Source organism: Echiichthys vipera (assembly GCF_963691815.1).
Source record: "Echiichthys vipera genome assembly, chromosome: 20".
Taxonomy (NCBI): Eukaryota; Metazoa; Chordata; class Actinopteri; order Perciformes; family Trachinidae; genus Echiichthys; species Echiichthys vipera.
In genome coordinates this window covers 26131606-26156559 of record NC_139845.1, presented here as the reverse complement: position 1 = coordinate 26156559, position 24954 = coordinate 26131606, and the positions used below count along the sequence as shown (strand labels likewise).

General features: G+C 42.2%; 1 protein-coding gene across 1 annotated transcript in view; it reads left to right on the top strand.

The window, feature by feature from the left end:
• The window catches only part of LOC310963006 (protein bicaudal D homolog 1-like), a gene marked incomplete at its 3' end in the record, with an annotated part of 67372 nt that overhangs the window by 14642 nt on the left and 27776 nt on the right, over positions 1-24954 (top strand). Inside the window, exons 2-5 of the mRNA XM_083935636.1 lie at positions 12903-13115; positions 13444-13596; positions 17714-18018; positions 19235-19403. Of these exons, the coding sequence (XP_083791762.1) occupies positions 12903-13115; positions 13444-13596; positions 17714-18018; positions 19235-19403 (840 nt within the window). The remainder of the gene's footprint in view (positions 1-12902; positions 13116-13443; positions 13597-17713; positions 18019-19234; positions 19404-24954) is intronic.

Genomic DNA, 24954 nt, shown 5'->3' with positions numbered 1-24954 from the left:
ACACTGATAAGGACATGAACAGTGGTCTCCTCGGTAAAAGGCAATTCAATTTTTATTTACAGTGCCAATTCATAACAAACGTTAGCTCAGGACACTTTACATATGGAGTAGGTAAAGACCACAGTCTATGACTTATTTATGATTTACAGAGCCCCAACAATTCCCCCATGAGCAGCAACAGCCAACTTGTGCACACAGTGGAGTTGAAAACCCTCCCTTTAACAGGCAGGAACGTGGGTCAGACCCAGCTCTATGGAGGACGGACATCGGTCTGCACCGGTTGGGGAGGAAGAGAAGGAGAGAGAAAGAGAGAAAGGACAGACAGACAGACAGAGAGACGAAGACAGACACAAAGACAGACAGAGAGACAGCCCCATAGATGCAAGCAACCACAATAGTAACTACAATAATATCTATAGAAATGTGAATATTACTTATATGTTATGGCAGTTAATATAGTAGAATATTAGAAACAAGCACAGCTAAGGTGATAGAATATGACAATGATACTAATTATGGTGGTAAATATGATCAATGATGAGTAGTGGTAATAACAGCTGTGATACAGTGAGATATATTACTGATGATGTTTTTATGACTATAAATGTTATAATTTATAAGACTAATGACAGTTATGAGTAATAGTAATAATAGCAGCAGGAAGCGTCCTTCAGGACCAAGGCAGTAGGCGCCACCACGATCAGCAGAGACCTGCGAGACGACAAAGCACTAACAAATCCGGGTAAGAAGTTGAATTAGTAAATTAGCAACACACACAGTCCTGTGTTAGTTTGACCCATCCATCCAGTCCAACCTCCTCCCTACATGGACTCTGTCACTCTTTATACTACGTCACCTGACTATTTTCTAAGATGCAGTCCTGCACGTCCTGGCTCATGATTATGTGGGTTGTATATGAATTAGAGTGAATTATTACATAGGTATAAGTACAAAAAGGGAATGTGAACAGTGTAGGATATCAAAGCAGGAATTGTATGAATCTGATTAAGTGTAAACTGGTAACTCTAGATAGAGTCATAAGAGCGCTGGTGGTGGTGTTGTAATCCATAGAGAGGGGAAAAGATTGGATGAGAGCAGAACAAAAGACTTGTGCCAAGGGAGTGGCAGAAGGTACTATGAAACGTGATTATCCCTCCTCCCTGTCCTCTTTCTGTTCCCTTCCTCCACTCCATTTGTTTGTATTCCCTCCATCCCTTCTGCTCACCCTTGTAAGCTCTCTTTTTTTTTCCCTTTCTAATTCCTGAATTTTACAGAACATGAAGGGAGGAAAGGAGAGATTGGCGGGCCACTGTGCACTTCTGGACAGGGAAAGAGTGATGATGGAGTTAGAGAGCAGCAAGATGGCTGGAGCTGTATGTTGTCGTGTTCTGTACTGAAGGAAAACCAGACTACTTATTAAAGTATAAAAAGAATATTCTACTTGACCTGATCTCTCTAGGGTCAGAAATCACAGTCATTCTGGATTTCAGCCAAGCTCTTGCTGCAACCAAAGAGCCAGAAAGAGCCCAGAGCCCTCAAAGAATTTATACAGCAATAAAGTTCAATGGTTGTTGTGATTGGTTCAGAATGTTGCTGAGGCAGTCCGAGGTTCAGGCTTTAGAATGTCAATCACTCCCAATTTGTTCACAAGTTGAACACCCTCTGCACACACACTTCCTGGGGTTGACCCCCTCTCATCTTACTGTACCTAGTTTTAAACTGGAGCTTATCTGCAACACCCTTTAATTATGTCATCTGTGTTAAAATGATAATAATGTGAAAGCATGCTAAATCCTTTTTATTTAACTTATACGTACACAGTAAGAAATAACAAAACTTTAATTATATCGTGACAAAAATCAACACTTCATGTTTGAAAATCGCCACAATGTCTATCATATTTTGTCCCACTCTTCCTGTAAGGATTACACAATCTTGGATATCACTGGATATGAGATGAGTGCTGCTCTTCCCCACCCAGCACAAACAATGTCTAATTAGATAACCCAAAGTTCAAATAAATATTAAAAAGTGGTTGGGGAAAAAAAGGAATAAAGGGAGAGAGAGAGAGAAAGAGCGAGCACAAGAACACAGCCACAAGGGGTGTGTACAATATACATCCACACATAACTAGGGTTTGCTATCATATGGGTTTTTTCTGATACTGGTGCTAAAATGCTACTTTTAAAAGTAAGATGCCTAAATGGTGAAGATACCGATAAAAACAACATTAAAGACCGCCTTTTTTATTTAGTAAAATTTAAAGTAGAAATGAAACAATACATTAACAGTAAACATTGGAGAAACAAAACAACCACTGCATAAACGCATGGCCCAACACAGGAGAGCTAACTCCTCAGGCCTGGACTCGGCTGTCCACTTACACCTCAAGGAGAAAGCCCACTCCTTTGATGACAGCAACGTCCAAATCTTGGACAGAGAGGAAAGATGGTTTGAAAGAGGAGTAAAAGAAGCTATCTATGTTAAAGTGGAGAAACCATCGCTAAACAGAGGAGGGGGTCTGAGACACCACTTATCTCCAATTTACAATGCCGCCCTTTCGTCCCTTCCCAGGAGATTCAACAATCTAACCTCAAAGGACAACTGTTCACACATGGCCCGGGTGACCCCAACGACTGTCGTTCAGACTCAATAGAGCACTAACGACGTCGAAACCAACTGCCCACCACCGACTGTCACTCTAACGACGGGCGTGGGCACTTGGAGCACAAAGGGTTTCAGTGACATCATCGGCCTTGTGAGAGGTTAAATACCTGGATCTCCACACCAGTTAGTTGGACCAGTCCCAGCCTGGTCAGATGCGTACATGAACTGATGAAGCCTCTTGGATGAGAGGTGAAACGTCTTCCTAGACAAACAACCAGTCCAGTTGTTTTTGACTGAAATTGCTTTGAGGATAACGATGACCTGGACGAATGAGAACATTCACAGGCTTATTGCACAAGAATTTGGGTCGGAAACCCTGAAAAAGGTGCGGGAACATGAAAGGTTGGCTCGGAAAATTGCAGATTACAGAAACCACCTACGGTTCAGTCGGAGATGCAAACAACAAAGGCTTACACCAACTAGCCTATGTTTGAATTCCACTATGAGAGGGCATAGAGTGGAGAAAATCATAGAAAAGGCTCAAAACCAACTCCTCGGTGAGCGAATAAGGCAGGTCAATTTCACCATTGAAGGGCTTAAAGAGAAAGCGGACCTCTCACTCCAGAAACTCACATCAATCCTACCTGTCTCTATCATGGAAAGAGTTGTGGATTTCACCCAGAAAGCCCAACTATCTCAGCACAACAAGAGCAAAGAGAGACAAACCAAGAAATTTCACAATTTGCAATCCCGGGACACTGGCAAAAACACAGAAATACTCACTTGGAGGCAAAAAAAATGACTTTCCAGCAAAGGAAGAAACACAAAACCGATGGGTTAAGAATTTGTCTGACAGAGATCTTTCCCACCCAGAGAAGGAGGTCTTAGCCAAGGGCTTGAACTTTGCCATGACACCAAAAGAGGTACCCGTTGTGGAGTTGATTACGGCTACGGAATCAGCTATAAAGAAAAACAACCTTAATGGAACTGAGGCTGAACAGCTAAGGTTGAAAGTGTCAGCAGCGTTATCCCAGGCTAAGGTCCCCCCATCCAACCTCACCATTGAGGAGAGAAAAGCAGTAACGGCACTGAGCAAAGACCACAGCATCACTATCCTTCCAGCAGACAAGGGTAGATGCACAGTTGTTCTCAATACAACTGATTATCAGGCAAAGATCTCTGCATTACTCAGTGACTCTAACACTTATGAAACTCTGAAACGAGACCCTACCAGCGGTTACAAAAAGAAGGTGATAGAATGTCTACAGCAACTACAAAAAGAAGGAGTCATTAGCAAACCACAGTATTACAGGCTTTACCCCCAGGACTCAACCCCCTGCTTATATGGACTCCCAAAAATCCATAAAGAAGGGGCCCCGCTCAGGCCCATTGTCAGCAGCATAAACTCGGTCACTTATAACATTGCCAAGCATGTTGCCAATATTCTGGCACCACTGGTGGGAAACACCCCACGCCACATCCAAAACTCCATGGACTTTGTGAACAAAGTCCGAGACCTAAAAATGGATCCAGATGAAACCATGGTGTCCTACGATGTGACTTCCTTGTTCACCTGTATTCCAACCATGGAGGCCTTGGCCACGGTAAGAGAGCGGCTCACACAGGACATTTCCTTACAAAACCGAACAAATCTCAAACCAGACCACATTTGCCAACTTCTGGATTTGTGCCTGAATACCACATATTTCCAGTTTAATGGCATTTTTTACAGACAGAAACACGGCTGTGCCATGGGTTCACCAGTGTCCCCGATTGTGGCAAATCTGTACATGGAGGAGGTAGAGGGCAAGGCGTTGAACTCCTTTAAAGGAGTAACCCCAAGCCATTGGTTCAGATATGTGGACGACACATGGGTTAAAATCAAATCCAAAGAGGTGCAAACTTTTACTGAACATATCAACTCAGTGGACAGAAACATCAAGTTCACCAGAGAGGAAGTTAAAGACAACAGCTTGCCCTTCTTGGACTGTGACGTCCATATGGAGAATGACAGGAGCCTCCACATAGGGGTATACAGAAAACCCACTCACACGGATCAATATCTACTTTTCGACTCTCACCACCCTTTGGAACACAAGCTTGGCGTTATCAGAACACTGCAGCACAGAGCTGATAACGTACCCACTAGCTCACAGGCTCAAGGGGAAGAACGCAAGCACCTGAGAGGCGCCCTCACAACTTGTGGCTACCCCAGCTGGACCTTTGTTAAAACGGCAGCTGCCTCCAGAAAGAAAACCAAAGTGGTTGAGAAAGAAAAAGATAACAGGAGAAACAACATAGTCATCCCATATGTGGCTGGGGTATCGGAGAAACTCAGGAGGATTTTCAACAAACACTGCATCCCTGTGTATTTCAAACCCGGTAACACACTCAGACAGAGACTAGTACATCCGAAGGACAGAACACCACACCACCACAAAAGCAACCTGGTTTATGCTGTCCAATGCAACGAGGAATGCAAAGATCTTTACATTGGAGAAACAAAACAACCACTGCATAAACGCATGGCCCAACACAGGAGAGCTAACTCCTCAGGCCTGGACTCGGCTGTCCACTTACACCTCAAGGAGAAAGCCCACTCCTTTGATGACAGCAACGTCCAAATCTTGGACAGAGAGGACAGATGGTTTGAAAGAGGAGTAAAAGAAGCTATCTATGTTAAAGTGGAGAAACCATCGCTAAACAGAGGAGGGGGTCTGAGACACCACTTATCTCCAATTTACAATGCCGCCCTTTCGTCCCTTCCCAGGAGATTCAACAATCTAACCTCAAAGGACAACTGTTCACACATGGCCCGGGTGACCCCAACGACTGTCGTTCAGACTCAATAGAGCACTAACGACGTCGAAACCAACTGCCCACCACCGACTGTCACTCTAACGACGGGCGTGGGCACTTGGAGCACAAAGGGTTTCAGTGACATCATCGGCCTTGTGAGAGGTTAAATACCTGGATCTCACACCAGATAGTTGGACCAGTCCCAGCCTGGTCAGATGCGTACATGAACTGATGAAGCCTCTTGGATGAGAGGTGAAACGTCTTCCTAGACAAACAACCAGTCCAGTTGTTTTTGACTGAAATTGCTTTGAGGATAACGATGACCTGGACGAATGAGAACATTCACAGGCTGATTAACAGTAAACAGTTTAAAGTTTACTAAAAATATATAAATAACATGAATAAATACAAAACCGTTGACAAATTTCCACAACACAATTAATTAAAACTAACCCAACTACAACAGTTTAACACTAGATAACAGTACCAGTAGCAACAGCTAACTAAATCTTGAACTGGGTTGATCTTGTGAGTGTACTTCTCACTCTCCAAACTCCAACAACTTTTTTTTTTCTCTGTCGTTCTTAAAAAGTTTTCCGTCCACTCAGACTCAACTCAGGAAACATCTGCGTCCACAGGAAACCAGTGAAACTGACTAAAAACGCTGTAGTACAAATGCCAGGCCTGGATGTGGCGCTGTAACTGCCACAGAAATACACCAACAACAGAGAAGAAGAGACGGGAGACGCTGTGTAGAATACAAACACTGGAGAGTTTCCCTTGAAATCCTGAGACTTCTCAAATCCTCCTCCATCCTAGAGAGAAATCTGTCCGCTGTTTCTGGTGTTAGTGGAGAGTTTTGTGGTGTTTTGGACTCTGATGCACCAATCACTCTGCCGCGTCCTCAACGAGCAGAGGTCGCTGCTGGGAGCCCCTTCCCCGTCCCAAAGCACTCACAGGCGCTTTCTGTTGAATTAGTAACATGCATTGATGAGACATGAATGATACAGACAGAGAGGAGAGAAGCTCAGACGATCAGGAACAGGATTATCCCCCGACAGACTAGGCCTATAGCAAAATAATTAAGTAAGCAGAACAAAATCAGCTTTTCCCACGTGGATAATATAAGTTTGAAAACCTGAACTCTCAGCTAGCCTTAGTTACTGCACCATAAACCCACTCTGATATTATAGCCACTCCCACAGTGTCATTCAGCAAGGGACAGTTTATGGGGAAATCTTCAGTCCGGCTGCATTAGTATGCTGACAGAGCAACGGAAGGCACAGGGTAGACAAACAAAGAGCAGCAGGACACGGAGAAAATAGTGTGTGTTTGTGGATGTTCTTGTGTATGTGAATTCATGTGATTAATCCCTTTTTTATTGTCATTGCTTAGTTCTGTCCTGAGGCCAGTGTGTTCTGTCACCGTGGGCTAGCGGGACACTTGTGTTTCTCTCTCTGTCTCTCTCAATTAAATTCCATTCAGCTTTATTGGCATGAATGTCAAAAAGACTATATTGCCAAAGCATAAACATTCAATAAACCAAAACAATACATTTCATAGGTAAATTAAATAATGAAATAAAAAATAATAGTAATTATTATAATGAAAAATAATAAAAAATGGAATGTGTGTGTGTTTGTCCCTCAGGTTGTGGCATGTTAATATATACTGGGCAGCTAAATGTGCTCCATCTCCATCTCCAAGGAGTATTTTTGGTTTAAAGAGATCATTCAGCTCTTTGAACTCTGGGAGAACAGAGCTGAACTTGTTAAATAAATATTTTATGTCATTCCATTTTGTACATTGTAGGAGAAAGTGAATCTCTGTCTCCACCTCACCTGTCCAACAGTGACCACATGTTCTGTTTTCTTTTCGCTGCCATGTTTTTTAGTGTCTTCCTGTTTCTATAGCCAGTCTGTGGTCACTGAGCCTGTACTTGGTCAGGATCTGTCTCTTCTGTCTCTCTGGCTTTCTATCTCTGACAGTACACAGATATTCTGATCATTCAGAATCTCTGTTAACAGTCCAATCTACTTTGGCTTTCAGTTGTTTCTTCTCAATGGTCCAGATAGGTTTCATTACATCGTGATATCTTTTGCTTTACTCTGACTGGTGTTTGGAGAGCAGTGTTGATGTGAGGCTGGTCAGACTGGGTCTGAGAGGGGGCAGTTAGCCTCAGAACCAACTGACACAGGGGACTCTTTTCTGGGCTCAGCTCTTGGGATTGGAGGGCTTTGGAGTGTGTGTGTGTCGGGGGGGGGGGGTTCTGGGACTTTCTGGTTAAAAAAGTTGAGTGTTCTCTTCTGAATTTTAATTATCAGTGGGTAACTGCCTAATTCTGCTCTGCATGCATTTGTTGGTGTGTTTCGGTGTACATGTAAAATATATCTGCAGTATTCTGCGTGTAAAGCTTCTGTTGGATGTCCCAACGGGTAAATCTCTGATGACTGAGTGAACCCCATACTTCACTACCGTACCACGCAATGGGCTGGATGACACTAGCGGATATTTTAAGCCAGATTTTTATTGGAATTTGTCAATTAAAAACTTTCTCTTAATTGCATATAGAGCTCTTGGAGCTTTTTCTTTTAGTGCATTCACTGCCATTTTGAAGCTCTCAGACGTTATTGTTATACCAAGGTAGGTATAACAATAACGTTATACCTAGCCGCATGCAGCTGTTTGATCCCTCTGATGCGTCTCAGCTTTTGAAAATTATGAATGAGTATTTAATTAAAATGTATTTTATTTTAGTTTGTTCATTTTCAAAATGTAATTCTATGAAGATTATGGCGATCTTGTAACATCTAAAATATTTTAATATTCAATATTTAAAATATTTTTGTCGCTCTTAATACACGTCACAACTTCCAATGTGCGACACCCGCCAGTGTGCAGTTTCTTGAACTTTTTGACCCGAGGTAGGCCAACTTCGGAGCGTTCAAAAAAAAGAAGAGTGTCTGATGAAAACAGGACATTCAATGCTACGTGGGCAGATTAATTTGCTTTCACTGCTGACGAGACTGGTTTACCAGTGTGCTTAATTTGTAAATTTGTAATGAGAAACTAAATAACAACAAAAAGTCAAATGTCGCGAACATTTCCAGAACAAACACGCAGCCTTTGCTCAAAAATATCCGGATAGAGTTGAGAGAAAAAAGCTGTTTTGGAACTGACACGGAAGGCTGATCTGAGCAAAAATCACTTCAAGAAGTGGATGAAGTCAGCAAATTCAAGTGCATATGCTAGTTTAGTTGCCGCTCAGGAAATAGTGAGGCACGGGAAGCCGTTCACAGATGGAGAATATATATAAGAATCTTTCATTAAGATTTCAGAACATCTATTCACAGAAAACAAGAGTGAAATTGTGCAGACATCAATACAGCTGTACAACTCTACTGGGCCACAAGAAGAAATAATTGAGTTGATACCACTAAAAGGACAAACACGGGGGGGAGGACGTCTGTGTGACGTCTTGAATTGTTTAAGAGCAAATGGAATAAACACCACCCACCTGGTGTCAGTGGCTACAGACAGGGCACCGAGTATGACAGGAGCGCACAAGGGCTTTGTGGCTTTACTGCAGAAGTCACTGGACAGAAAGTTGCTGACTTTTCACTGCATCTTTCACCAAGAGGAACTGTGTGCTCAACCATTTCCTTCAGAATGCACAGAAGTAATAAATGTTGTCTTAGATTGTGAACAAAATAATGGCGAAAGGTTTAAATCACCGTCAGTTCGGTTCGTTACTGGACGAGCTAGAAAGCACGTATTCTGATCTCCTGCTGCACAACAAAGTCTGGTGGCTATCCAGAGGCGAGGTTTTGAAACGCTTTGTGGTTTGTCTGGAAAAAGTGAAAACCTTCCTGGGCAGCAAAGGGCTCACATTTCCTGAGCTGGAACAGCCAGAGTGGCTGGAAAAGCTACACTTCTTGGTAGACATGACAGCGCACCTGAACACGCTGAACACAGCTCTTCAGGGTAGAGGACGCACAGCCCTGCACATATTGGAGGAGGTTTTGGCATTTGAGCGCAAGTTGACACTACTTGCCAGAGATTTACAGAAAGGTACACTGTCACACTTCCCCAGTTTGAGAAAGTTCAGAGAAGCTTACATGATGAATTTGGAGTATTTACATTCTACAGTCATCGCAATGCAAACTTCGTTTGGGAAACAATTCAGTGTTTTCAGAGAGGAAATCCTTTCCTGTCACTCCCCTAAGCCTCGATCCATCCCTGTTGAATATGACAGCATTTCCAGGGGTGAGTCCACCTGATCTTGAGATGGAACTGGCTGACATAGCCGACAAAGAAATGTGGGTGTCCAAATTCAAGCACTTGACAGCGGACCTTGAAGATGTTTCACGTCAGAAGGCTGTTCTTGCTCAGAATCACAAACCTCCCCAAACCAGACAAACTTGTGTTTGAGACTTGGAATGCTATCCCCGACATTTATGTCAACATGAAAAAGTATGCACTTGGTGTCCTGTCGATCTTTGGATCCACATATGTATGTGAGCAGGTGTTCTCCAACATGACAGCTTACAAGCACGCATGCTTTCCAAATACATTGATATAACCAGATCATATGTTTTAACCCCTATACCACAGTTTAAAAGTCTTTAATAGAGCCCTTAGTGTCAGATAGAGTCAAGAGCTTTCTTAAAATCAATAACGCAATTGATTTTACCGTTTTTTTTTTTGATTAAAGTGTGAAGTGTATAAAAATGGTCGATGGTGCAGTGTTTTGGGAGGAAGATAGACTGTTCCTCAACGAAATCTAGTATTCTTGTGTTGAGAATGCTACAGAATAGTTTCCCATAGACAGCTGCTGACACAGATGCCACGGTAGTTCTTGGGGTCTGATTTGTACCCACTATTCTGAACGGGGGAAATTAGCCCTTTGCACCATATATTAGGAAAACATCCTGACTGTAATACAAGGTTAAACAACTCTAACACTGCACCCTGGTCTAGTTCCGCGATGTAATAAGAAAGGAGGAGACCTGTCATGGTTGGTCAAGACCGAGGACTTGGGACAAGCATTAAGCATTTTTTAAAAGAGTCATGAATTTAACGCCAAAACCGAAAAAAATTTAAGTGTTGCAAACATATATTTCCATTCTATTTGGTCAAGTGCTTGCTTAGCATCTAATGAGATAACAGCGGAGTGTGAATACATAATGTTTAGCAAACGGCAAGTATTGGAGAAGGAGAACCTATCTGGGATAAAACCTGACTGGTCAGGGTGGATTAACAGGCCAACATGTTCTTTTAATCAGTTAGTCAGAACTTTAGCAGCAATCTTTTGGTCGATGTTTAGGAGACTCAAAGGGCGATAAGACGCGACATTAGTGCTATCCCTGTCTTTTCAAGAGAAGGCAAATATGAGCATCATACACACTGCTGAGAAAAATTCCATCTTTCACAGAACAATTTATCACTGGAAGAAGAAGAGGAGCAATTTTATCGACATGTTCTATTCCAAAGCCGTCAGGGCCACAAGCTTTACCATTGGGAAAGGAACGAATTGCTGTTATTTCCTCCAGTGTGAGGTCAGAATTCAATTCTAGCTTAGCAGCTTCATTAAGAGTTGGAATGTTCAAAGACTTTGGAGGTATACAACTTACTGAAAAAATATAAGAATCTGTTGTTAATCAATTTTGGATCAGTTATCAATTATCAAAAAAAAATCTGAAATCTTAGCCGAGACAAAGTAATTGAATGTTTTATCCGGGATTAAATTTCCAGGTGTATGAAGTTGTATGGAGGTTGAAATTAATTTGGATTGAGAGGGGCGAATGATAGACTGAACTGAGCATGTGCAAGATGAGTTTAGAGTCTACTACGAAATGATCAATTCTGGTGAAGCTACCATGTACAGGAGAGGAGAAAGAATATTGCCTCTCCAGGGGGTGCTGAAGCCTCCAAATATCAACTAAATCAAAAAATTTCACCAAATTATGGAGAACTGGTACGGATTTCAAGGATGGGGCAGCTTTATTGGAAGACCTGTCCAGCTGAGGGTCAGAATAGCAGTTAAAGTCGCCCCCAATGATTATATTATGAGTATTATATTCTGCAACAAGATTAAAGACTTTAGAAAAAGTCAGGGTAGTCAAAATTGGGGGCATAGATATTTAAAAGAGCACGGGAGCAGGAACAAATGGGAACGAACTGATTGCACCAGTGACAAGAACAGTGAAGCAAAAATGACTTCTGAACACAAGAAATTAAAATGAGTTTAGAAGAACGGAGTGAAGAACAGAGAAGTAAAGACAGCAGAGGTGCCAGCCAGCATCAAATATAAAAGAATAAATTAACTTCCTGTTTTTGTTTTTCAGCTCTGAAGTTTATCAGATGTCAATCAGGATTACATGCACTGCAAGATCATTTTTATTTTAATGTACAGTAATGCTTATGATCACTTTGACACCTTTTTTGTTTCATACTTTCTTTTTTCAGCAGATGTAACACACTATAAAACATTAAAATAACACTATAACTTTATCAGTCTACTTCTCACACACCGAGTGTTAATCTAAAAATTAAAAGACCTGTAACATCTGTTCCGGTATTGCTGGTGCTCGTTGCGCCACTGCAGAGAAAAAAAAATGTCCATCTTTTATGTGTAGCTATGTCCATCTGACAGATCGGACAGATCTCGATATGAACTCAGAATCAACACAGGAATCAGAGAGGAGGACTTCTTCTCTGCCTCTCTATTGGACTCCTGTACTGCAGGAAGGCTACTACAGACGTCATTGGAGGGAGACTGACATAAACCTTGTTTAGCTTTTTTCCAAAGACTGTAAACATTCGGAGCTTTGGCAAAACATCCGGGGATCGAGCCCAAGTAGCCATGCCCTAACCCCGCCCCTGCACAGCGGCCCTTTACTGGATCAGTTTGACACCGAAGCTCACTAATCAATAATACAAAACTAAATTACTATTACAGAGTAATACTTTACTAATGGGCGGTCAATTTTGTCAAACAAAGTTCATGACTCATGGTGTCAGGATGCAGTAAAGGGATCAGACTTGTTGATGTTAGTGGGTGGGTCTTGATGAATTACTAATAGTAATTACCAATATTCCAAATCATAGCTTTAATGCAGTACCAAATATAAGCTCCAGACATGCAGAGTTGCTTGAGTATTGTGTTGGTTGGCTTTTGAGTTTTGGTATCTTATAATGGACATAATGTCTGACCAGTCAGAGAGCCTTTATTCCAGGTGTCGCAAACTAATCCAGTAAAGGGCCGCTGTGGCTGCAAGTTTTCATTCCAACCAAGCAAGAACAAGCCTGCTCCAACAAACTCAACTGTGTGAAGGCGATTCAGTTGTTCGAATAAGTCTAGTCAGGTGTGTTCTTGCTTGGTTTGAATGAAGACCTGCAGCCACAGCGGCCCATTACTGGATCAGTTTGAGACACCTGCGCAAAAATGTTAGACAATTCCATAACACAACTTTTCCTCTCCTGCCATGATCCAGGCATTTGGCCATGCCTACTCCACCCAGCGTAAGGTGGCAGAAGATGGGGAGACCAATGAGGAGACGCTGCTGCAGGAGTCTGCCACCAAGGAGGCTTACTACATGGACCGCCTCCTGGAGCTCCAGTCGGCACTGAAGCACAGCCGGGCAACTGCCTCCAACACTCAGGCGGACAATGAACACCTGAGCACAGTTCTGCAGGAGCTGAGGGAGGTACAGTACAACGTTTACAGGATTAGACACATCATGTCATTCCAGAGCTGAATCTTTTAAAGCAGGATACCTGCACGTACAACAGTTTTGACTTTAAAAGAACAAGACAACATTATGTGAAATATGATTGTGTGACGTTTTTCCCACAGTCAGATATACAGAATATACTATATATATATATATATAAAGTCTTTCCATCGAGACTATCTTCCAACACTTCTGCCATGCATAACTCACACTTTGATGCTGATTTGAGTCATCTTCTCGTGGTATCTGCACCATTAACAGCATGCAGATCCAGCTCTGTTTCCCTGAAATGTCTCAGCAGAGTAATGAAATGTTGGAGCTGCAGCGCAGCCGGATGCGAGAGGAGATCAGGGAGTACAAGTTCCGAGAGTCGCGGCTGCTCCAGGACTACACTGAGCTGGAGGAGGAGAACATCTCTCTGCAGAAACTGGTGTCAACACTCAAACAGAACCAGGTACAAATGATTCACATGCATGGGCATACACACACTGCAATAGACACTGAAATAGAAGAAACCCAGTTACTCAACGATGTCAAACAATATTTAAGAATTCCACCCTTAGTTTTTCCACGGATCCAGTAGACAAGGTGCTCCTAGCATTGGCTATTTTTTTCGGTTAGGCCACCTTACTTCTTACCTTGCAGTGACAGTTATATTGACCATTTTTAGGAGATGGGCACTGCTCAATCCACTCCTCCATAGTTAGGTAACTCGGGAGGTCAAAGTTAAAGCTGTTTTTTCTCAAATTTGTTGAAGCTGTGGTTCTATCCTGACAGCACAATGAGACAGATCATCTGTGAAAGTCATGTATCTCTACCTCCACCTTCTGCTTCTGTCTTCTCTTAGAGTCCTCTCTGTGTGCTCCTAATGGCATCTATTAGATTCTACTGCACCCGACCTAAAACAACCAGTGAGAGTGGAGGAGTGTCCATTGCACTGTCAATAACTGCTCTGAACTCTGATCAAACTGAGACTGAGAGGCAGCACTGATCCAATCTAAATCAAGATAGTCCAACACAAACCAAGCCCCGCCCACCAGCCGACCGACTGGACATTTCTTTTCTCGTTTGTATTTTTTTACGTTCAGACACAAAAAAATGCATTGTATAATAAAATAAATAAAAGTATTTAAAACATGTTTTAACACTTTCAAATGCAAAAGTCTAAAGGAAAGCCAAACTACTTCTTAAGGTATAAAAAGTTTATTATAAAAACAACAAAGGATATTCTGCTTGGCCAAGGCGTCTTTAGCTTCAGAATTCATGGTTAGTACGTGCTATTACTCTGCAAAAGGGGGTTCAAATCTTTAGTAATAATCGTCTCCAATGCACTTGTTATTTTCTGGTGTTTTTCTGAAGCTGCATCAGCAGGAGACAGCTGACGGTATTACCTGCTCAGTCCTGCCTCCGGACAGTGATGCTGTGTTTGAAATCGTTCCCTCATTCACTCACTCACTATTCCCTACATAATGCACTACTTCTATGATAGGGAACGATTTCAAACACAGCTAGCGTTGCTGGGTGGAGGAGCCACAAATGTGTGCACATATCGGAAGTGTTACCCTTTGCACAGGAGACATGTGTGAAGCAATGCTTCAGTCAGTACTTGTTCTGTTGACTTTTTTTGTTCCTTCACCACTATTCTACACCAAAATAAAATGTCCCAACACCAGTAGCGGCACTAGGATTTCAATTTTGGATGGGCCAACGTCACTCCGGCTGGGCCTGTTCTAATTATAGATGTTTCTCGCTAAAAACAAACACACAAAACAGAAATGCCTGCATATCATAGTAGGCTAATGTGCAATGCATAGGTCCTATAGTTGAACCCTTTTTCTTTGGCAAAACACTGATTCATTTCACTGACCCGATTCATTTCAGAGCTGCTTCTTCTGCCTCCTCTTCTCTGAATTATAGTGGATTCAACCAACGTGTTAAGGAGCATAACGCCACCTACTGTACCAGAGTTATTCAGAGCTTTCTTATCGCTGGTTTCTCTGCAGGTAAATGCGTACACTTTAGGGCCATAAAATAAAACCGTAAAATGCAGTCTGGAGTAAAATGTCTCCAGATGTCTATAATATAAGGTTGTCTCAACAAAAACAGATAAGCTTTCATGTCAATATCAAGTCAGGTAGGTTTATTTATGCATGTATTTATTTTTTTAGCCCTACACAACTTTAGATAATAACTATTAGAAAATAACTGCAGCTTCGTTAAATCCATGAAATAAACAAATCCTTGCACCTTTAGTAATTCAGAAATTTTAATTTGCAATGCACATTCAATAAAAATGTCACATGTATGCCTGTACTCCAAAAATGGATCCTTCTCATACCAATGCATGGCACAGCTCCTTTTTCTTTAGTCCGAACACTGTCTGCTGGAACCTGCTTAGTTTTGGCTGTTAGCCGCAGGTTAGTCTATGCTGTTTGTCTGTCCCGCGTCTCCCACCAATAGAGCCCACAGCAACGTCCCGCTGAGAGCAGCAGCTCGGCGGCAGCCTGGCCGCACTAGCTAGGTAAAAAAAAAAGAGAAGAAGATCTAAGATCTCATTTACTTAAACATGAACTTCTTTATTATCGAATTTGCAAAATATTAAACACACAGTACACAGTAAAACCATTGGTCGTAGTGCAACAACTTAAGATTAATACATTCAACAAAAAGCACACATAGCACCATCACACGCATGCACGCACGCACACCTAATTACTAACAGTAGATGCAGTCATTTTTACAGACATGGTGGTGGCAGGTTGTTAATGTTAAAACACACATTCACATAAAAATGTTTGTAAACATTTGCAAAACTATTTCGTTGACCAGGCGACTGAAATGTAAAGAGGCGTGCTAACTGATTAGCTGAGGCTGCGTTACTACAGGTACAGGCTAACGTTAAAGCTACAGCACGTATGCTACATGAGATAAGGCATTAATGCAGATGTGTCCACGAGCATCGGGACACCATGTTACGTGTATTTCAGTATAAAAGCTTAAAAAAAGAAAACTTTAACACGTTCAAACTCTTGGATGTTGTTCATTTATATGAATCAAAACTCACCTTGCATTATCAGCTGTACCGTAGCTGTCCTGAATGCCTACTTGTTTAGTTTTTGATTAAAAAATCTGTCTTTATAGTTTTGTTTGAGGTCAGTTTGTGTCAGTCACGTTTTGAACGTTGCTTGTCGTTACGGTAGAAAGTATTGCCTCCCTTTGTCTGAAGACTGGGGTAGCATCGTGGCTTCTGTGGATTGATTGCCGCAAAAAAATAGGCATCGTTTTTTTATTTTAGAATCGAAAGGTATTGAAAGATATTGCAAGTATCGGTTCTCGTGACATCCCTAGCTGACAAATATTTTGGTTTCCGTGGTGGCAACTCTGTTCTAACTCTTTTAAAAACGTACAATGGATGATTGAGACATAATGGGACATAGCGAGTGAGCGAATTTCCTTTACACTATGGTCGGTGTTACACTGAAACACTGGTCACGAACATCCGTGGCTGATGTAAAAAGAAAAGTGTTGAGCAGCACTGCAAATTCTATTTCACAACAACAATCAGGCACCTCATACCTGGTTATTATAACACTTTGCTCATTTAGCCAAACTATACTCAAAATGATGCATATTATGCAGATGATTTTGTTAGATGTAATCTAAGGCATAACTGTATTGGTACAGTCGTGATACACATTTCTTTGCTGGTTTCTGCTCAACGACAGTTTGCAGCTGAAATGTGCAAAGAAAGAAAAGGCTGCAAGTTGGCAAACATGGATTTAACTGATGCCCAATGTATAGTATCCAAAATTAAAATCAGCTTTGCAAATGTTTTATGAGGAAGGAAATCAGGGGCGATTATAGGATCAGAGCTTTAGGGGTCCTGAGCTCCCAATGAGCCCAAGTCCTTTTATTTTTTAAACAAATAACTGTACATTTTAATGTAATTTTGGACTATCATTGGACTCTCCGTCTTTGTGCTGTCAATCAAAGTGCAATGGTATGATTTATTCTAAATCCTGACTGGAAGTCCTCAAATAACTAATTATTATGTAAAAAGTCACACAGCTGATTGGCGACTAATTTCTCGAGCATCTTAGAGAGGAATGGAAGGTTAGATATAGGTCTATATTTGGCTAGTACCTCTGGCTCAAGACTGGGCTTTTTGAGAAGAGGTTTGATTACAGCTACTTTAAAAGACTGTGGTACATAACCTACTGATAAAGACATATTAATTATATCTCGTACATGAGACACTTCTTTAAGTAACAAAGTAGATGGCTTTGACAAAATACCCTAGTATTAATATGACTGGGAGGAGTGGATTAATTTAGGCTTACATATTATTCATGACACAGCCAGGTTTCAGTCAGACAGAATAAATCAATATGATTATCTGATATCAAATAATTTAATACAGCTTTAGATGAAACAGATATGATGTTTAAAAGTCCACATTTTATTACTTTAAATATAAATTAGGAACCTCATCTTAACAATGCAGTATATCGGCTGGCCAATCTCTTTATTTCATCCCATTGATTCATCTGTTGCTCAACCCTTGATTTTAGGTGGAGTTTGAAGGTCTGAAGCATGAGATCAAGGTCCTGGAGGAGGAGACAGGGGTCCTCAACAGCCAGTTACAGGATGCGCTGCGATTGAAGGACATCTCAGACGCCCAGTTGGAGGAGGCGCTGGAGTCTCTGAAGAGTGAGCGTGAGCAGAAGAACCACCTGCGAAAGGAACTGGTCCACCACCTCAGCATGTGTGATGTGGCCTACACTGGCAGTGCCCACCTGACTTTCACCTCTGCCCCGCCCAGCGGCACTGCCACCCCAACGGTTCTGCTGTCCCCAAACACAGAAGAGCCAATGAGGTGGATACCAGACACACAAAACCTATCTGGAAAGAAAATGTAATGTTTACATTAGGGGTGGGAATCTTTGGGTGTCTCGAGATTCAATTCGGTTCTGATTCCGATTCTTGGGGTCACGTTAAGATTCCGAAACAATTGTCGATTCAAAATCCGTTCTCAGTTCATAATGATTCAAAATCTTCTTCTTTTTTTTGGCACATGCTTCAGGATCTCCTCCATTCCTCTGTGAGCTAATAAAGGCAGTGTGGCAAATTATACTTTATTATTTGAAAAAGGTATCAACTGATTGCATTAACAGAAAGGCAAATCTATGACCAGATGTCATTTTTAATTTATTAATTAAAGTATATATCATTTCTCAGTGACTTCAAAAATAAAAGTGCTGTTAAAGAAATTATATATACACGTTGGCAAGTAGCTTACTTAATTCTCCCAATCCTGGCCATTTCACAAATAAAACTGTACAAAAGTAATACTGCAAAACAGTACAATATTTGTGTGTACAGTATGTACATGTCCTGAAATTCCACAGTGAAAAGTTCTGTGAATATTATGCAATTAATCTTATTTCCATATTTATTTGGTATTTGGGCCTGGTTGTGCAAAACTTTATTGTAAAAACTGAAAACCGGGCCTAGACACTACAAATACATTTGATGAGTTATATTTCACGTGGTGTTCTCGTGTGAAGTTATTACTTTATCACTCTGCAGGTCAGAGTTTTATACTACACAGGGAGACATAATGACAGTAAAGTGTTTACCTTCATGTTAGAGTTTTATACTGCAGAGTGAGACACAATGACAGTAAAGTGTGTATCCTTCATGTCAGAGTTTTACACTCTGTCTGTTCATGTTATTGAAAGAATATGTCAACAGTGTGGCTCACTGATGTGTTTTTTAAAGTTTTTAGACAACAATGGAGTTCTATAGCACAGAAGAAGATGTACCTGGCTTTGACACACACACATTGTTTGTCAGTAGATACATTCAGTGAGTCTGCACATTTGTTTAGGATCTTTGAATATTTAGCTGTGAACATTTTGTGAATAGGCCGTATTCTTTGATAATCGTATAATTTTATGAAGTGTTGGCCTGCACTTGTGTACTCTAATTAATCAGGTGATAGATCTCTCTTATTTTCTATACTTTGCATGTGGAAAGCAAAGTGGATCTCCTATATTTTAAAGATGGTGTACTCGACTCTGATCTGTCAGGTGTAATGGCCACCTCAAGGGTGGGACTGGAGCAGGGACAGCTGCAGGGTCAGTGCCCAGAGCTAATGGAGAATGCCCGGGTTGGAAAGCTGAGGGAGCTGTGACATCGGACCTCTTCAACGAGATGAACCTGACAGAGATCCAGAAGCTCAAGCAGCAGCTGATGATGGTGAGTCTGCTATCTGATCCATCATATACATACTATGTACTTGAAGAAAGTCAGCATCAAACTGGGAGCATAAGCGCAGTAGGAAAGTGTTAGAAGGTTCAGACAACACACTGTACTGATTACTGGGTAGTTTTAAGGAGAGATTTGAAAGATATCAGATTGTGCAAGTCTGTCACTCCTGAGCTGGTATGTCCCTCATGAGGTGGTATGTCACTCCTGAAGTGGTATGTCCCTCATGAGGTGGTATGTCATTCCTGAGGTGGTATATTTCTCCTGAGGTGGTATATTTCTCCTGAGGTAGTATGTTTCTCCTGAGGTGGTATGTCACTCCTGAGGTGGTCTGTCACTCCTAAAGTGGTATGTCATTCCTGAAGTGGTGTCACTCCTAATGTGGTGTCACAATTGAAGTGGTACATCACTCCTAAAGTGGTATGTCACTCCTGAGGTGGTATGTCACTCCTGAAGTCGTATGTCACTCCTAAAGTTGTGTCCCTCCTAAAGTTGTGTCACTACTAAAGTGGTATGTAACTCCTGAAGTGGTATGTCACTCCTGAAGGGATATGTCCCTCCTGATGTGATATGTTACTCCTAAAGTGGTATGTCACTCCTGGGGTAGTATGTCACTCCTGAAGTGTGTGGTATGTCACTCCTGAGGTGGTATGTCACTCCTGAAGTGGCATGTCCCTCCTGAGGTGGTCTATTTCTCCTGAGGTAGTATGTTTCTCCTGAGATGGTATGTCACTCCCTAGGTGGTCTGTTTCTCCTGAAGTGATATGTCACTCCTTAAGTGGTATGTCACTCCTGAAGTGGTATGTCACTCCTAAAGTGGTGTCACTACTGAAGTGGTATGTCACTTCTAAAGTGGTATGTCAGTCCTGAAGTGGTATGTCACTCCTGAAGTGGTATGTCACTTCTGAGGTGGTATGTCACTCCTGAAGTGGTGTCACTCCTGAGGTGGTATGTCACTCCTAAAGTTATGTCACTCAAGCAGCAGCTGATGATGGTGAGTCTGCTATCTGATCCATCATATACGTCCAATGTACTTGAAGAAAGTCAGCATCAAACTGGGAGCATAAGCGCAGTATGAAAGTATTAGAAGGTGCAGACTGCACTGTACTGATTACTGGGTAGTTTTAAGGAGAGATTTGAAAGATATGAGGTTGTGCATGTCTGTCACTCCTGAGCTGGTATGTCCCTCATGAGGTGGTATGTCACTCCTGAACTGGTATGTCCCTCATGAGGTGGTATGTCACTCCTGAAGTGGTATGTCCCTCATGAGGTGGTATGTCACTCCTGAAGTGGCATGTCCCTCCTGAGGTGGTATATTTCTCCTGAGGTAGTATGTTTCTCCTGAGGTGGTATGTCACTCCTCAGGTGGTCTGTCACTCCTGAGGTGGTATATTTCTCCTGAGGTAGTATGTTTCTCCTGAGGTAGTATGTTTCTCCTGAGGTGGTATGACACTCCTGAGGTGGTCTGTCACTCCTAAAGTGGTATGTCACTCCTGAAGTGGTGTCACTCCTAATGTGGTGTCACAATTGAAGTGGTACATCACTCCTAAAGTGGTATGTCACTCCTGAGGTGGTATGTCACTCCTGAAGGGATATGTCCCTCCTGATGTGATATGTTACTCCTAAAGTGGTATGTCACTCCTGAAGTGGTATGTCACTCCTGGGGTAGTATGTCACTCGTGAAGTGTGTGGTATGTCACTCCTGAGGTGGTATGTCACTCGTGAAGTGGCATGTCCCTCCTGAGGTGGTATATTTCTCCTGAGGTAGTATGTTTCTCCTGAGATGGTATGTCACTCCTGAGGTGGTCTGTTTCTCCTGAAGTGGTATGTCACTCCTGAAGTGGTATGCCACTCCTAAAGTGGTGTCACTACTGAAGTGGTATGCCACTCCTAAAGTGGTATGTCACTTCTAAAGTGGTATGTCAGTCCTGAAGTGGTATGTCACTCCTGAAGTGGTATGTCACTTCTGAGGTGGTATGTCACTCCTAAAGTTATGTCACTCAAGCAGCAGCAGCTGATGATGGTGAGTCTGCTATCTGATCCATCAGATACATACTATGTACTTGAAGAAAGTCAGCATCAAACTGGGAGCATAAGCGCAGTATGAAAGTGTTAGAAGGTGCAGACAACACACTGTACTGATTACTGGGTAGTTTTAAGGAGATATTTGAAAGATATCAGATTGTGCAAGTCTGTCACTCCTGAGCTGGTATGTCCCTCATGAGGTGGTATGTCACTCCTGAACTGGTATGTCCCTCATGAGGTGGTATGTCACTCATGAGGTGGTATATTTCTCCTGAGGTAGTATGTTTTTCCTGAGGTGGTATGTCACTCCAGAGGTGGTCTGTCACTCCTAAAGTGGTATGTCACTCCTGAAGTGGTGTCACTCCTAATGTGGTGTCACAACTGAAGTGGTACATCACTCCTGAAGTGGTATGTCACTCCTGAGGTGGTATGTCACTCCTGAGGTGGTATGTCACTCCTGAAGTTGTGTCACTCCTAAAGTTGTGTCACTACTAAAGTGGTATGTAACTCCTGAAGTGGTATGTCACTCCTGAAGGGATATGTCCCTCCTGATGTGGTATGTTAGTCCTAAAGTGGTATGTCACTCCTGAAGTGGTATGTCACTCCTGAGGTAGTATGTCACTCTTCAAGTGTGTGGTATGTCACTCCTGAGGTGGTATGTCACTCTTGAAGTGGCATGTCCCTCCTGAGGTGGTATATTTCTCCTGAGGTAGTATGTTTCTGTTGAGGTGGTATGTCACTCCTGATGTGGTATGTTACTCCTATAGTGTTATGTCACTCCTGAAGTGGTGTGTCACTCCTTAAGTGGTATGTCACTTCTGAGGTGGTATGTCACTCCTGAAGTGGTATGTCACTCATAAAGTGGTGTCACTCCTGAGGTGGTATGTTTCTCCTGAGGTGGTATGTCTCTCCTGAGGTGGTCAGTTTCTCCTGAAGCGGTATGTCACTCCGGAAGTGGTATGTCACTCCTAAAGTGGTATGTCACTCCTGAAGTGGTATGTCACTCCTGAGTTGGTATGTCAATTCTCATTTGCTCACTATTAAATTAGGACAAAAACTATATTTGCTTAAATGTTGTACTATTACTGTTGTACTATTACTGTGCAAATAGTTAATTTATGTTGTGGTTGTGATTTAATACCCTGTGAGTGTCTGTTGGCCAAGGCAACTCCCATTTAAAAAGCCAAGGCTTTTGAATAATTTACTGTAAAACTATGCTGGCATACAGTATGACCCGCTTTGTCAAGCACTCTGTCTCTCCTTTATTTCCTCCTCTTACACGGTCATCCTTGTTTTCTTTCCTAACACCTTTCTCTCATTTGTTCCCAAACTCTTTTTTCTACATTTCTTAATAGCTTTAATTTCTTAAAGTCTACAACCAATTACCTTGTGCATCATATCATGATGATCGTGTGTGTGTGTGTGTGTGTGTGTGTGTGTGTGTGTGTGTGTGTGTGTGTGTGTGTGTGTGTGTGTGTGTGTGTGTGTGTGTGTGTGTGTGTGTGTGTGTGTGTGTGTGTGTGTGTGTGTGTGTGTGTGTGTGTGTGTGTGTGTGTGTGTGTGTGTGTGTGTGTGTGTGTGTGTGTGTGTGTGTGTGTGTGTGTGTGTGTGTGTGTGTGTGTGTGTGTGTGTGTGTGTGTGTGTGTGTGCTTCAGTTCCTGTAGGTGTAATCACATCCCTTCCTGCTCCTTTGCTGATATGCTGGGTTGCAGGAAGAGCTTATTTATATCTCAGCTGACACACTACACTATCACACTATCGACCACTCTCCAGCAGATGGGTGGGTTTCATGCTGATGCTGCCACTGCTGTCTAGGCTGCTCACATGAGCGACAAGACTGTATTTACTGGGTATACAGCAGGGCGTCATCCGCTAACATGTGCACAGGCAATGTTAGGTTATGGCGAGCAGAATACAAGAACAGGGTGTTTTTTATAGGATTCTAATACATTGGTGTCTAAGTGGAGTACAGTTCAGATGTTCATGCATGCTTTCCCAGCAGGTGTGCCTGGTACTGAAGAAGTGCAAAAACAGTTCATAAAGTCCAAGTTTCATGAGTACAAGTCAAAAGGTCATGCTTTGAGCACATTTGTTCCACAGGATTTTGCACAGACAAAATTTTAAGCAAACATGGTTATTAGTTATTTTACCTTGCAACAAGCATCACAGCTAGTAATAATTGTATCATTACATTCCCCCCATTTTGATCCTCTAGGATCAACAAAATATTAAACAAGTATCCCAGTTAACCAAGCATCAAGACTGAAACAGTTGTTTTTCAAAACTTCACTAGTCAGTTTGTATGGAGTTCCCACGAGCAACTGATCCGTATGATGGAGTGATTTGTTTATGTTATCACCACTAGGTTTCCACAAATCACTTACCACATCAGAGACACTGATACCAGTTAGACAAACAATCAGACTTAAATGATAGGTTAACCGGGTAACAACAAATACATTGACTAGCGTGATTACGAGCCCTGCGACAAGGATCATAACAATCTGACTTAATACATAACAGGTATTGTATTTTCTTTTACTTCAGCAATAAATTGTCTTCCTTGTGGTGTCTGTGAGATAGTTGTGTGTAATAGAAGAGATGGTATGTGTTCTCTTGTGGACATCACATCCAACATTGTCTGCACTCGATGTCTTCTCCCTATAGCAGAGATGTGTTGAGAGCAGTGTAACTGTGTACGCCAACTGGCGCTCGTGATGTCACAGGTATGCTAGTCACAGATTTTAGTCACGACACTCAGTGATTCTCTAGGAGCTTGTCACTGGTTCAGTTGGAGCTGGGACTTTCTTGCAGTAGTTCACATGGATCCAGGTTGTTCTCTCAGCGACCTTCAGTGCTGTGTGTGTTGTGAGAAGGATCTTGAATGGGCCTTGCCACCTCTTGTGTTTCCAGCTTTTCCTTCTGAAGTCTTTCACCACCACGTATTCGTCTGGTTGGAGGGTGTGCAGTGGACTATCAGCCTGGTCCGGTAGAGCAGCAGCAACCTGTTTCTTATGTCAGAGAGATGAGACAGTTTAGCACAATAGGTTAGTATGTCGTTTTCACAGAGGTGCTTGAGGTTTGTCTAACCCTATAAAGGGTGGGGTAGAAAACAGAATTTCAAACAGACTGAGATTACTCCTGCCTCTTTGGCAGAGCCTTTGTCCATGTGAGACCTTTTGCCAGTTTGGTTTTCAGCGTCCCATTCTCACGTTCAACAGCACCACCCGACGCTGGGTGGCACCAGCACCACCCGACGCTGTGTTTTCAGATTTATGCCCCAAGACTAAGCTCTGGGATGGCACTGTTCACAAAATGTGGGCCATTGTCACTAGAAATTCTGGATAGGATTCCCCAACGTGAAATTTTTTCAGTGAGCAGTGCTTTGGCCACCACAGAGGCTGTCTGTTTGGACAATCAGAATGCTTCGACCCATTTGGACCACATGTTCACCATGACCAGAAAATGTGATTTACACTCAGAAGCAGAAAGTTCAACAAAATCCATCATTAGGTGT